This window comes from Prenolepis imparis, unplaced genomic scaffold (genome assembly GCF_030444845.1).
Source record: "Prenolepis imparis isolate NDT839.2.m4 unplaced genomic scaffold, iyPreImpa1.0 SCAF_11, whole genome shotgun sequence".
Lineage (NCBI taxonomy): Eukaryota > Metazoa > Arthropoda > Insecta > Hymenoptera > Formicidae > Prenolepis > Prenolepis imparis.
In genome coordinates, this window is record NW_028141169.1 from 10,854,086 (window position 1) to 10,868,041 (window position 13,956).

At 42.1% G+C, this 13,956-nt stretch overlaps 2 protein-coding genes across 3 annotated transcripts in view; one reads left to right on the forward strand and one right to left on the reverse strand.

Annotated features, from left to right (window-relative positions):
* Positions 1–225: 225 nt before the first annotated feature.
* On the reverse strand, positions 226–9,333 carry Alpha-spec (alpha spectrin). Of its 2 annotated transcripts, XM_083050026.1 has the most exons (9): positions 8,898–9,333; positions 8,567–8,798; positions 4,559–8,175; positions 4,420–4,464; positions 1,527–4,054; positions 1,388–1,442; positions 915–1,293; positions 664–830; positions 226–457 (listed from the first exon to the last, which is right to left on the reverse strand). In XM_083050026.1, exons 1-9 carry the CDS (start codon positions 9,045–9,047, stop codon positions 329–331), a joined length of 7,302 nt encoding a protein of 2,433 aa, XP_082906152.1. In that variant the 5' UTR covers positions 9,048–9,333; the 3' UTR covers positions 226–328. The 2 variants fall into 2 exon arrangements, with proteins under 2 accessions (XP_082906152.1, XP_082906153.1); XM_083050027.1 differs by lacking the exon at positions 4,420–4,464.
* A 41-nt stretch (positions 9,334–9,374) lies between these two features.
* Lsm11 (U6 snRNA-associated Sm-like protein LSm11) overlaps positions 9,375–13,956 on the forward strand; it is a 155,850-nt gene continuing 151,268 nt past the window's right edge. The window contains exons 1-3 of the mRNA XM_083050050.1: positions 9,375–9,450; positions 10,697–11,178; positions 11,647–11,691. Coding sequence (XP_082906176.1) covers positions 11,059–11,178; positions 11,647–11,691 — 165 coding nt within the window. The 5' untranslated portion in view covers positions 9,375–9,450; positions 10,697–11,058. The remainder of the gene's footprint in view (positions 9,451–10,696; positions 11,179–11,646; positions 11,692–13,956) is intronic.

Sequence of the window (13,956 nt, forward strand, 5' to 3'; positions counted from 1 at the left end):
GACTGAATATATTTTAAAAAATGCAGGTGTTAAATGCATACATATATCGGAAGTAAATATATTAGAAGAAAAATTTTGCTTTTCTTTTTATCGAAAATATATATAAAACTTATTCGTTATATCAGCCAGTCCTTAGTCTAAATAATGTTAAATCTCAATGTATGCAAACGTTGTAGATAATATATATATATTAATATATAAATATTTAGTCATGCATGGTTTAAAAAAAAAAAAAGAAATTGCAACAGCTTTGCGCTGTTTATGCGCGGTTATAATTTAATAAGCTTAGAACAGCATTAATGTAACACTCTTATAGATGAATGTATAATTAATTCTGGAAAAGGGTGCGTGTAAACTCTATATAATCCAACGCTGCCGTTATTGGTCGTTCCGACTTAGGATCTACGTAAGGTTTCATACGAGCGACACAGTAATCGGCCATCTCCTTTGTGAGGTTCTGAAAAAAAAAAAAAAAAGATAAATTGTATAATATTTCAATATAATATTAAATATTATACAGAAATGGATGTATTTCAGATTTTCTGTGTGTGAATACTAATATTATAATATTTAATATTTACATATAATATTATATTTAATATAATATAATAGTATATTTATAATATTATACATATATATATTATATTTAATATTTGCACTTACAGCATATAATTCCTCCTTCGTGACATAAGGCCGATCTGCTGCGGTGATGGCTCGGAAAGCGTTCTCGATTTCCTCCGAACTCTGTACATTCTCCGTTTCCTTACTGATCATAAACGCCATATATTCTTGCAGCGATACGTAGCCATCTCTGTTAGGATCAACGATGTCTGCGAACACAGTAACATTGTGTTAAAAATTTATTGACGTCTATAAATAATATAACGTCAAAGAATAATTAGAATAAATAAAACCTAGTATATTTTCGAATTCTGGATCAGGTTGTCCTTCTTCCATCATGGGCAGATCGTAACCCAAAGCTCTCAGGCACGATTTGAATTCCTGATGATTTAGACGGCCACTCTTGTCCTTGTCAAAGTGCTTAAACATCATGGAGAATTCTTTGAGCGCGTCTTCAGACACACCGGATTGATTTCGGGCTTGAATCTGCTGCTCCAAATTGTGCTGCATTCGCATTCCCAGTTGATCCAACTGGTCCCATTGCTGTGCCAATCCCACGGTACTATGTTCCGTATAACGATTGTCTAATATTAGATGCTCCTCTAGAATAGCTCCCAGATCTTCGATCTTTTTCAGGTCTTGACGACGTGCGCGCACCTCTTGAGTTTTTCGCTGCAAATTTGTAAATATAATTTATACGTAACATAATGTACAATGAAATGTTCTTTAAATTCAATCGTTATAATAAACGTCTGTTTCCACAAACCTTGGTAGCTTCCAGTTGCTGTTCTAAGGATCCAGAGCCTTCCATCATGGATGTTCTATTAAAAAGAAGAGATAATTTGTTACATACATTTACTTAAAGGAAAAAGTGGATAAATAATTTCTCCAAGACCGAAGCAAACCTTGTTTCCGCGAGCCATTGATGGAAGGCATTGGCGTGCTTGGCGAATTCCTTGCGCAATTTATCATTCTCTTCCTGGCGCTGCGCTTCCTTCGCGAGTTCAACATCGCGTTCCTTAATTATCTTCTGCAAGTTACGCCAAGTATCCTCCAAGGCCTCCATCGTGAACCACGTGTACGGGTTGGGTCCGACGTTGAAGCTCTTGATCTGCCTGTCGAGAGCGGCCAGAGCTTGGAAATCGGCCTCGGCCGAGGACAAACTGGCCTGGAACTGTGCATGTGCCTCGCGAAGAGCGCGAATCTCCTCGATACTGTTGCAACGCACCGGATCCGTCAGATCCTCCTCGGCATTCTCGAACCAAGAGTTAAAAGCGGACGCCTTCTTCGCGAACGTCAGATACAGCTCCTCGATCTGCCTAAACTGATCTTGCATCCTCAACAGACGTTGTTTTCTCGCGTCGGAATCGGCCAACAGCTTCTGCCAACGAGCAATAACGTCGGCGTGACGTTTCTGTATACTGGGTGTCTGATCGTGGCCGGAATCGACGAGCATCTCCTTCAACGAGGTGATATTCTGGATACCCTCGTGCTCGAACGCATGGAGACCGGCGTCGAAGGTCTCTTGCTTCGTGAGCAGAGTCTGCACGGTGGACAGATCTCGGCCGAACTCTTCGGAACGCACGTGGGTCTCCTTGTCGGCGATCCACGATTCGACTACATCGGCCTTCCACATGAACTGCAAGTACGCCGAATTGTCGTTCAATCGCGTCTTCCTGCGGGCTGCGAGAGCTCCAAGTTGCTCCAGCTTGTTGCGCAGCTGCGTACATCTCTGACCAATAGCGTCTGCCCGATGATTGCCAGCCTTGATCAACGTCTCACCGGCCTCGCAAATATCCTTGCAACGTTCACCGTGAGCCGCGAAATCCGTCTCAAACGCATCGTGCTTCTTCAAGAGACCTTGAACAGCGGCCATCGTGTCGCCGTAATCCTCGACGGAGAGTAATTGTTGCTTCTCCGTAATCCACGCTTCCTCCTCTTCGACCTTGGCGAGGAACTGCTGATACGTTAAGGATTCATCCAACTTTTGTCCTCTAGTGGCAGCCAATTGCTTCAGTTCGGCCCACGCCTGATTGAGAAGCTTTAAACGCTGCTCGATTTCGGGTACTCCCAGATTGGAGACGTCCATCAACTTCTCTCCCGCTTCTTGAACGGCTTGTATAGCGGGTTCGTGGCTACCGAGTTCAGCTTCCAATCTCTTGTGCTTCTTCCTCAAGTTCTGTACGCCGGTAAGATCGCGGCCGTAGTCATCCGATCCAACGAGAAGCTTCTTTTCCTTGATCCAAGATTCCTCGTCGGCGATGTCGCGGAAGAATTGATGAAGAGTATTGGCCTCGTTGAGTCTCGCCTGTCTATGCGCGGCTAGATTTCTGATTCGCTCGTAGCGCTCGTTTATGCTCTGTCGCTTCTCCTGAATACCAGCGGCATCGAACTGGCCACTCTCGATCAACGAGTCTGCTTGCGCATTCATATCCTTGATCCTTTCCTCGTGCGCTTGTATATCCGCCTCGACGAGTTGATGCTTCTTCATGAGATTCTGCACCGAGGCCAGGTCTTTGCCGGCGTCTTCGGACGTGAGCAAACTCTCGACTTCTCCGAGCCAGAAATCGAGATCTTTCACGGCAGCGATATAAGTACGCTGCTTATTAGCTTCCTTTAACTTCATCGACTTCTCCGTGGTCTTCTGCGTAAGGAATTCCCATTGATCGGCGATAGACGCTAGTCTCTTCTGAACCGCATCCTCCGAGCCGGCGCACTGATGCTTCTCGATCAGATTACCTCCCATAGCGAGCACTGATTGAATTCGGTCCGCGTTCGCGGCCAATTCGGCCTCGAAGGCTTGATGTTTCTGATGCTTCGACTGTATATTGGCGGGATCCTTGTAATTCTCCTCGGTTGCCAGCTGAAGTTTCTCGGCGATCCAGTTTTCCATCTCGTCGGCGTCACGGGAGAACTGCTGTAGGGTCTGAGATTCGCCCAGCTTCGAGCGCTTCTCGATAAGAGCGTCCTTCAAATGCCGCCAGCGATCCAGCACCTGGCATCGCCTTTCATCGATCGGCTTAGCGGCGTAATGCTCGGCGGCGATCAGCTGATCGGCTAGAGTTTGCAAAGTAGCGATCTTCTCCTCGTGCGCGTTGATCGCCTTGTCGAAGTCTTCGTGCTTCTTGATGAGAGCCTCGACGTTGTCGCTGCTGTCCACCGCGTCCGCGCTGCTGAGGAAAGCTTCTCGCGCGCTCATCCAATTCTCCGCCTGCTCGCAATCTCTACAGAACAACTGCAGCTCGAGGTTCTGATCCAGCTGCATGCGCCGTTGGATCCAGGCCTTCTCCAATTCCTGTCGCGCCTCGGCCATGGACTCGAGTTTCTCCAATATCTCCACGCTGGCATAGTGGCTAGATTGCAACAGCTGTTGGCCGAACAATTCGAACGCCTGGAAAGTACCCGCTCTGGCATCTATCTCCATTCGGTGCTCCTATAAAAAATATGAAAGAAACTTATTAAAGTAAAATCATACATGACTCAATTCTCGGGTTTTTTGTGTCAATATGGCAATACTGTTTGTTATGTACGATCAAGTCCATTCGGCAGTAGATATTACAAGCAGAAGCCGCAATTACGCGCGAAGCATCGAAGTTACTCAAACTGTTAATAGGCAGTATTTTCATTGCAAAAAGAAAAAAAAAAACATCGGCAGATCAGCTTCCTCTTGTAAAAGAAAAAAGAAAGAACAAAACATCATCAACGAGGCGGATCACGCGAGATTAATTTCAAATTAGATCAATTCTCGCCAGCAAATCCGCGACTTCCTCGATGCATGCTCAAACGTTCTTTATATACCTCTGGAAGTATGCCGTATCGCGCGTCTATCTCTGCTCTGTGATTCTATAATTTAAATGACTCGTAAACGATTCGGCAGATAAGTGATGGTATGATGATTGTATACGATCATGCTACGATGGAGAATGTATCATTTTACCTGGTGACGTTCGAGCAACGCCTCGGCGCCGGTGACGTCTGACGCGAGTTCCTCGGAGGCGACCAAGCCCATCATCGAATTGATCCAGGCCATTAGATCGCGATAATCGCTGAGGAATCGTTGCAGATCGTACGAATCGAGAAGCTTCTCCTTTCTGCTGTTGGCCTTGGCCGTCAGTTGGGTCCATTCCTCGTTGATCTCCTTCTGTTTAGCGTACGTTTGCTCGGCAGTCTCCGGATGCGACTGCATCAATCGATTAGCCGTCTCGTCGAGCTGCTTGATCTTGTCTCCCAAAGCCGCCAGATCTCTCTCCAGACCCTCGTGCTTACGCTGCAGAGCCTGAACGCTGCGCAAATCCTTGCCCAGGTCGTCGTTGTTCAGCGCTGCGTCTTTCTCGCGAATCCAATCCTTGGTCTCGTCAACGTCGCGATGGAAACGTTGAACCTCGTGAGCGGAGCCCAGCTGATTGGCACGTTCCGCGGTAAGCGTCTGCAGACTGGTCCACTTCTCGTTTAGATCCTGAATCTGCGTCTGAATCTTCAGTGCCGCCTCGGTCTGCCCGAGGCTCATCAGCTGCACGGCGATTTCATTCATCTCGGCCAAACGCACCTCGTTCGCCTTCAGATCGGCTTGGAAGTCGTCGAACTTCTTCTGCATCACCTCCACCTGTTCCAGGTCCTCGCCCACGTCTTGCACCTGCGCGTGATTCTCCTTGTCCTTGATCCAAGTGGCCAATTCCGCGGCCTCTCTCACCAGCACATAAGCTTTAGCGGTTTCATTGAGCTTGTTTTGACGATCATGCGCCAGACGCAAAAGATCGTCGTACTGCGCCTGAATCTGCGCTTGCCGCGCGGCGATCGAGCTCTGTTCTCTAGCCAAGTTTTGCTGAGACGCGCTGAGACCCGCTTCAGGTTCCACGCGCTTCACGTACGCCGCTGGTACGAAACCTTGACGATCGTTCACTTCGACCTTCCACCAGTCCTTGTTGTTGGAGTTGAGAAGAGTCAGGGTGTCGCCCTTCTTCATAGACACTTCCCTAGGAGACTTCTCGGTGTAATCGTAAAGAGCGACGACGCATTCCTTACCGGTGATGTCGACGGTAGGAGTCTCCTGCTGTCTGCAGGCTGCAGCTTGATCTCTCAGTGCCGCGATGGTGCTCGCGAACGCTTCCAAATCGCTGACCAGGGCCTCGTGCTTCTTCAGAAGAGCCTCGGAGCTATCCTCGTCCTTGCCGTAATCACCATTCATCACTATAGGACGTTTCTCCTTCATCCACGATTCAGCTTCGTTCGCGTCGGCAAAGTACTGATGCGCCTGCAACGAATCGTCGAGATCGTTCTTGCGTTGTCGAGCCTTGTCCTTCAGCTGCCCCCAGTGTTCGTCCAAGGCCGATAATCGCTGATTGATCTCCTCAGCGGCGAAGTGTCCCTCTTGCAACATCGTCGAACCCGCTTGACACACCGCGGCCACCCTCGGCTCGTGATTATTGATCTCGGCCAGAACAGCTTGATGTTTCTTCTGGAGATTTTGCACGCCGATCAGATCGCGGCCGCGATTGGTGGACGCCGCGACCGGTTCCTTCTCGCGAATCCACGCTTCCTCGTCCTCGATATCTCTGAACAGTTGTTGCACCTGGAGGGAGTCCAGAAGTCGTTGCTTCCTCATGCTCATGGGACGTTGCAAGGCACCGTATCTGGCTTGCAACTGGTCCTGCTTAGCTTTGATGTTGTCGGCATCGAAGTGACCCGATTTCACGAACTGCTCGGCCGCTTGAGTGATACCTTCTATCCTGTCGGCGTGGGAACCCACATCGGCTTCTAGGAGCGCGTGCTTCTTCTGCAAGTTCTGAACGCTGGTCAGATCCTTGCCGTAATCTTCCGACATGAGTTGTCCTTCCACCTCCGAGAGCCACAACTCAATGTCCTCTACCGTTCGGTTGAACTGTTGCTGCTGGGAAGCCTCCTGCAACTTCGCGCCTTTCTTCTCGCTCGCCCGCGCCAAACTCTCCCACAGGGTCACAATCTCGTCGGTCCGAGTGCGTATGCGATCGCTAGCGTAATGTCCGCTTTCGATCAATTCCTGACCGGTGGCCACCATCTCTTCCATGCGCGTCTTGTTCGCGTTCAATTCCTGCTCGAAATTCTGATGTTTCTGAACCTTACCGTTCAAATTTGTTGGATCCAAGTAACTGTCGTCGGTAGCGAACTTGAGTTTCTCGTTAACCCAGCCTTTGGTTTCGTCGCAGTCCCTCTCGAACTGCTGCAGCTTGTACGCATCCTCCAGAAGACGACGCCTCTGAGCTGATTTTTCAAGGAGAATGGCTCTTCTTTCCAGCAGTAACTGTCGTCGTTGCGCCACGTCATCCGCAGCATAATGCTCGCCCTCGATTAACTTTCCAGCGAAATCATCAAGCACCTTGATCTTCTCTTCCTGAGCTGCCAAGGACTTGTCAAAGTCCTCGTGTTTCTTAATGAGCGCCTCCACACTGTCAAGGGAATCTCCTAGATCTTCGTTGGCGAGAAACGCTTCCTGTTTCGCCATCCATGCGTCCGCTTGTTCGGTATCACGATAAAACAGCTGCAAGTCCACGCATTGCTCGTACAAGATACGTCTCTTCTCCCATAGACTCAAGAGAGACGACTTATCATCGGCAAGGGAGTTTAATTTCCGCTCCACTTCCTCGGCGGCGTAATGCTGTTTCTCCAACAACTTATTCCCAGCCAGAGTGGTCGCGTCGAAGCTGTCGGCCCTAGCGTCGATTTCTCCCTTGTGTTCCTGGTGTCTGTCGACCAAAGCCTCGGCGCCCGCTACATCTTTAGCTAACTCATCCGCGGAAATGATGGCGCGCATATCATTCATCCACGACACCAAGTCGCGATAGTCAGCTAAGAACCGATGCAGATAATAGGATTCGTTGAGCTTGAAACGTCGTTCTTTCGCCTTCGCGGTCAGGCTCTCCCACGACTGCAAGATCTCGGCGCGTTTAGCTTGAATCTGCTTGGAGTGATCGGCTTCGTGAATGCCGGCGAGACGATCGGCTTCCCCGCCTAGTGTGTATACTTTGTCCTCTAGAGCCGCCAAATCACGTTCAATACCTTCGTGCTTTCGTTGCAACGTCTGGACACTGGCGAGATCTCGTCCGAAATCATCAGACGACAGTACAACGTCCTTCTCCGCGATCCAAGCCATAGTCTCATCTGCATCGCGATTGAATCTCTGAATCTCATGAGCCCCAAAGAGCTTCTCCTGTCGAAGAGTCGCCAATTGTTTCAGTTTTTGCCAGGATTCATTGAGCTCCTCCTTTCTGCGCAGAATGGTATCACGTTCAGGATGTCCATCTAACAGCAGCTTGTCTGCCAACTCATTCACCTCTGTAACCCTGTACTCTTGACTGGCCATATCCTTTTGGAATTCATCGAATTTCCTTTGAAGCACCTCCACGTGCTCCAAGTCGTGTCCAAATTCATCGGTCGTTACAAAAGCCTCCTTGTCGTGGATCCAAAACATCACTTCGTCACAGTGACGAATAAACTGTACAAGAACCAGAGCCTGCTGTAACTTCAAACCTTTGTCCGCCAAGCGGGACAACAGCAACTCCCACAGGCGATGTAATTCCTCTGTAAGTAATTATTACATTACATTAATAAATAAATCAATTTGTCATATATTCAATATGTTTCCAAATGAATGTACTATCTTCTAATTTAGAAGTATCGTACCGAGACATAATTTTTAAAGAAATCTTATTAATATTAAATTTATAATATTCTTGTATGCGAATACTTTGTGTAGTATAGTTGACAGTGGGTGCTTTTCAGCAACGACACAGTACGACACAGAGTATCATTCTATCTTTGTTGTTCACTCGTATTGAAAGAAAATAGAATGATACTCTGTGTCGCACTGTGTCGTTGCTGGAAAGCTCCCAGTATGTGATAGTAAACTTTGGCAATACATTCGAATGATTCGGATGAAATAAATTAATATCTCTCTGACTCATAAACACACCTAATCTCTTGCGAATTACATCGCTGGCAAAATGATGTTGAGCTATCATTTCAGAGCCGGTATTATCGAGCAGCACGATGGCGTTCGAATGAGCGGCGACTTCCGCCTCGAAAGCCTGGTGCTTCTGAATCTTCGCCTGTAAATTGGTCGGATCCTTGTAACTCTCGTCCGAGGCCGCCTGGAGCTTTTCGTAGATCCATCCCTCGAGTTCGTCCGCATCTCGCTTAAAGTACTGAAAAATTGAATGCGTGGGTAAGTGTCCAGGACGTCAGAAGTGTCAAACGTCAGAAAATTATTACATAGTAATTAAAGGGAGCTTGAAAGAACATACTTGAAAGCGACGGGAGTCCTCGAGCTTGTCCCGTTTATTGCGCGCCTCGGACTTGAAGTTGGCATATCGTCCCAGCACCTGCTCTCGCCTCTCCTGGATGTCCTCCGGATTCTCGAGAATCTTCACCTCCTTCGGCGTGATCTGGTCCATGGCTGACCGATTCGCGTAGCCCACCGACTACTCCCGCACCAAAATGGCCTCTGTAGGGTGTGGCAGGATCAATTTCGTCGTCGAGGATCGATATAAGTGACGTTTCCCGCGCAGGCACTGACAGATCGTCGAAAGTACGCGCGACGATGGAGATCGTCTCGAAATAACGCGAAAAAACGGCAATCAGAAAGTACAGTTTACTCGCGAACCCGTTCCGCTTCGTTCATCACCGGATTTGACGTTCCGCTCACGTCTTGACCGGATTCTACACTTCGTGCGTTCTCGGCCCAAGTCGGAAGTGCTCGCGTGGCGCCGAATGAAGTCAGTCAAATTCCGCGTCTATAAGTGGCGATGACACATCGACCAGTTAGGAGCTGCGCATAATGAAAGAAATAAGGAGCAGGTAATTAGGAGAATAATTCAATATCAATATAAAACAATATTAATATAATATTGGCTGAGTTTCTATATTCACTGCCAGTACTGTAAATCTATAGTTTACGTCACGTACACTATATAGATTTTCAGTACTGGCGGTGAATATCGAAACTCAGCCATAATATTAATATTAAACATATGAAATATAATTTAATAACGCAAAATTAAGGAACAGAGGAATAGTGCTAAGGTAAAGTGATTCTCTATTCTGTTTTATTAAATTACATTTTATACGTTTTATATTAATCTATTTCCAATTTTCTGTTGTCCCGATTAAAAAAAAAATAGGAAAATGTTTCTTTCTTCTGATTGGTCGATCAAAGTTACATATTTCTGTCTTCTGATTGGTCGAGAAAGCGCTCTATGTTAATCGATCTTTTCAATGATCGATTAATCGCGAAAGACTGAGATTTTCTAATTAGACGGTTGGCATCACTGCGGCGACATCTCGCATTCCCGCGTAAATTTCGTGGTCGCGTCGCCGCGGATCTTCGTAGCTTCGTTTAATTCTAATTGTCGCGTGCTGTTCTCTCAAATATGCGTCGCATATAATTAACAAAGGCGATTAAAAGCGGGAGTGCCGTATGAAAAGTCACGTACGATTAATGTCGGGAGTCGGAAGTTCCGCACAAAGTATCGCGCGATTAAAATCGGAAGTGCCATATAGAGTCGCGTACGATCAACGTTCGGGAGTCGGGAGTGTCGTTCAATTATTAATTGTCGTGCGATTATTTTATTTTGCTGATTAATGCGCTCGCGTGATCGTATATATTTTCGCGAATGTGTGCTATGTAAGTGCCAAAGAAACGCTACAAGTACGAACAAAAGAGGAGGCCCCGCGAGCCAATTACCTTGTAAATAGATTATAACTTATTTCGTTTATTATTTATTACTTGTAAATTTATAATAATTACTCGTTTATCTCTACGATAACGATTTATTTTACATAAATGTATAATTAATGTATAGGATGGATATTTTATTTTTCCAAAAAATTTTTAATTAATATTTAATAAATAAATTAAATTAAATTAAATTAATTAAATTAAATTCTCATAATAATACACACAACTTTTTATATGAAAATTATATTTTATCATATTTTATATACATTTGGATCTAATTTATTCGACGAAATATAATTTATATATAATTTATATAATTTATTCGATTAATCGCGAAAGATAATCTGTATAATTATTTTTTGATAGGTGGCCTCACTGCGGCGACCTCCCGCGTATTTTTTCAGTTGGCATCACTGCGGCGACTTCCCGCATTCCCGCGTAAATTTCGTGGTCGCGTCGCGCGGATCGTAGCTTCGTTTAATTATAATTGTCGCGTGCTGTTCTTTCAAATATGCGTCGCATATAATTAACAAAAGCGCATCAAATATGCGTACGATTAAAAGCGGGAGTGCCGTATGAAAAGTCACGTACGATTAATGTCGGGAGTTTCGCACAAAGTATCGCGCGATTAAAATCGCAAGTGCCGTATTGAGTCGCGTACGATTAACGTATTTATACGTCGGGAGTGTCGTTCAAAATGTCGTGCGATTATTTTAGTTTGCTGATTAATGCGCGAGTGTGATTTTTTTTCGCGAACGTGTGCTCTGTGCCAAAAAGACGCTAATGTACGACCAAAAGAGGAGGAGGAGGCCCGGGGAGGCATCAGGCATCGGCGGAGCAACCATGAGGTAAGCAGATTAAATTTATTATTTAAATTTTTATTAAAATAATGTTTAAAATAAGTTAATATTAAGAATTAACATTTGAAATAAAATTCAGAAAAAAATAATTTGAGAAAAAAAATAAGAATAAAAAAGTTAAACTTTATTATAATTAGATAATTAATAATAAAAAATTTTATTATATATATATATATATGTACCTATATAATTTTAATATTGTTTATACAATTTATAATTATTTAATTTACTTTTTAAATTTTAATATATTTTATATAAATTTAGATCTAAAAAAATAATTAAAAAGTTTAATAATTTGTATGACGTAATTTTATTAAATATATTTTACGGTACAAATAAAAATTTAATTGCGCATTATTGACTTTTTCAAATATTAATTATTTTGAAAATTTTTGTATACATATTGTAATTAATGTATAATTACAATTAATAATTTGTATTTTTTATATGTTATAGATCAACACATTGTACTATAGAGCTCCACTCTTGTGCATCGGATCGGTGAGTGTATTGTATGTATACATATATAATATTATCTGTATATGTAGATTAATCACCAAAAATTAATTAGAGCGCAATTAAAAACAAAAATTAAGAAATTATATGTTAACTTTATATAAAAAAATTTAAGAAATTATATGTTAACTTTTCCATTAAAACTGAATTACATAATTTTCTTTATAAAATTATAAAATATATGCCAAGCAAATAAAAGTATTAAAAATTCTCGTTTTTTTTTGGTTCATGTATATTTACATATTATGAACATGATTAAAGCTCTCTGGTGATTATTTCTGTTACATATTAAAATATACAAATATAGAGGTTGCACATAATAATAATAATAAGAGAATAGAGGACGGAAAACAGGAACAGGAAATAGGGAACAGTTTAATATAAAACATATATAGAAAAATTTTATCAACTTTACTTTAGCACTATTCCTCTGTTCCTCTATTTTGTGTTACTAAATTATTATTTCATATGTTTTATATTGAACTGTTCCCTATTCCCTGTTCCTGTTTTCATCTGTAACATCTCTACAAAATATAGTTGTGTAAATTAATAGAATTGTTTATGCAAAAGTAAAAAAAATTCAATCGGTTAAAAATTAAAAAATTCAGAGAAATACTTATTTCAGAATAGGAAATAAAAGAAATCGCACAAATATATGTATATGTATATATATATATTATGATACAATAATCTTTTATTAAATTTCACCTACAAACAACGAATCACAGAACGTTACATTAGAGTTCCTTACGTCAATCCATCATGTTTTCATATATTTTACAAGTAAATAATTATGTATTTATCTCTATTACAGTAAAGTCTTATTTGTTAAAATATCTCGTAGAGAGTGTGTAGTGGATCGTTATGTATATTTATATATATATATATATATATATATATATAAATTTAATTTACCTAAAAATAGGATTTCTGTTGTAGTGTCCATTCATTGTTTATAAGTGTCTGTTATCATGTATAGAAGTGGTATACTATAGGTACTTTTTTGTCCATTGTACTCTCTGATATATCTTGTTCTTTTATTATTATTATTATATTAATAATAGTATTAATGTTATTACTATTTCCCGCCAATACATTGTATTTAAAGTACGATAAAAGTCGCCACGTACCCCAAAGAACTTTTCACTCTGATAAAATTACAAAATTTAATTCTTCACAAAAACGATGCTAGGTATATATATGTAAAGAGCTTTAAGTACCTGGACAAAGTGACGGTATTTACGATACAAATCGCTAGAACTTTTATATGCATCTTTTTTTTTGTTAGAAGGCAACACGTCTTTGTTAATACGAGAAGGCAATTTGCTTTGTATCATCGGTATGTCTGGTGTCCCCCGAAACGTTGATCGATCTAACTAGCACCGACTCGAACAAGATTCCGATTCGAGCGATATAAATGCCGAAGGGACAGGTTTACAGGCATTATTGGCAGCACTGGATCACTGTTCAAATATGTACTGTATATATATATTTTTTTTTTTTCGTTTCATCGGAATATCCCAAGGCTGTAATGCAAAAATCGGCCTGTTTACACGCGTCGCGGCCGCGTTTTACCATCGCGTGTGATCTATACAACTTCTTTCCTTTCACCTTACTCGTCGTTCTCTTTCTCCCGCGGATAATTCTCGCGAGGATAACCAGCGTGCAACATTCTTTCTTTTATATATATATATATATATATATATATTTTACATATAATATATATTTTACATATAATATATATATATTTTACATATAATATATTATATATATATGTATTATATTATATATATTACATATTCCACACAACATGCATATCTAAAAGACGTTCAAAAGATATCCCGAAGATATCTTTAGGCGATAAGATCTCTTCGAGATATCTTCTAAACGTCATTTGGATATGCAATGCTGTGTGAGATAATATATGTATATTATATATAGTATATATATATACATATATTTTACATAATACATATAATATATGTGTTATATAATATATATATATATATTTATATATATTTATATATATAAAATATAATTATATATATATATATATATGTATATACATATACATATATATTATATCTTCACGACGATTCCTCTTTATGTACAAAAACTTAGGGCTACGTAGGATACACTTGCATTCGCGCGCGTCACGCGTCCCGGGGCGCCAATAAGTTAAAATTTTACTCTAAGGTTACGCGCTTTATTATTACGCGTCCCGGGTGGGCTATCTCTCTGTTGTACGTG

Excerpts from the sequence above, each read along its gene's own strand:
- Alpha-spec (XM_083050026.1), bottom strand. The coding sequence starts at position 9,047 with ATGGACCAGATCACGCCGAAGGAGGTGAAGATTCTCGAGAATCCGGAG. Across the intron at positions 1,443-1,526 it reads CAATGGCTCGCGGAAACAAG|AACATCCATGATGGAAGGCT; the intron begins GTTTGCTTCGGT and ends TCTTTTTAATAG. Across the intron at positions 1,294-1,387 it reads AGCAACTGGAAGCTACCAAG|CGAAAAACTCAAGAGGTGCG; the intron begins GTTTGTGGAAAC and ends ACAAATTTGCAG.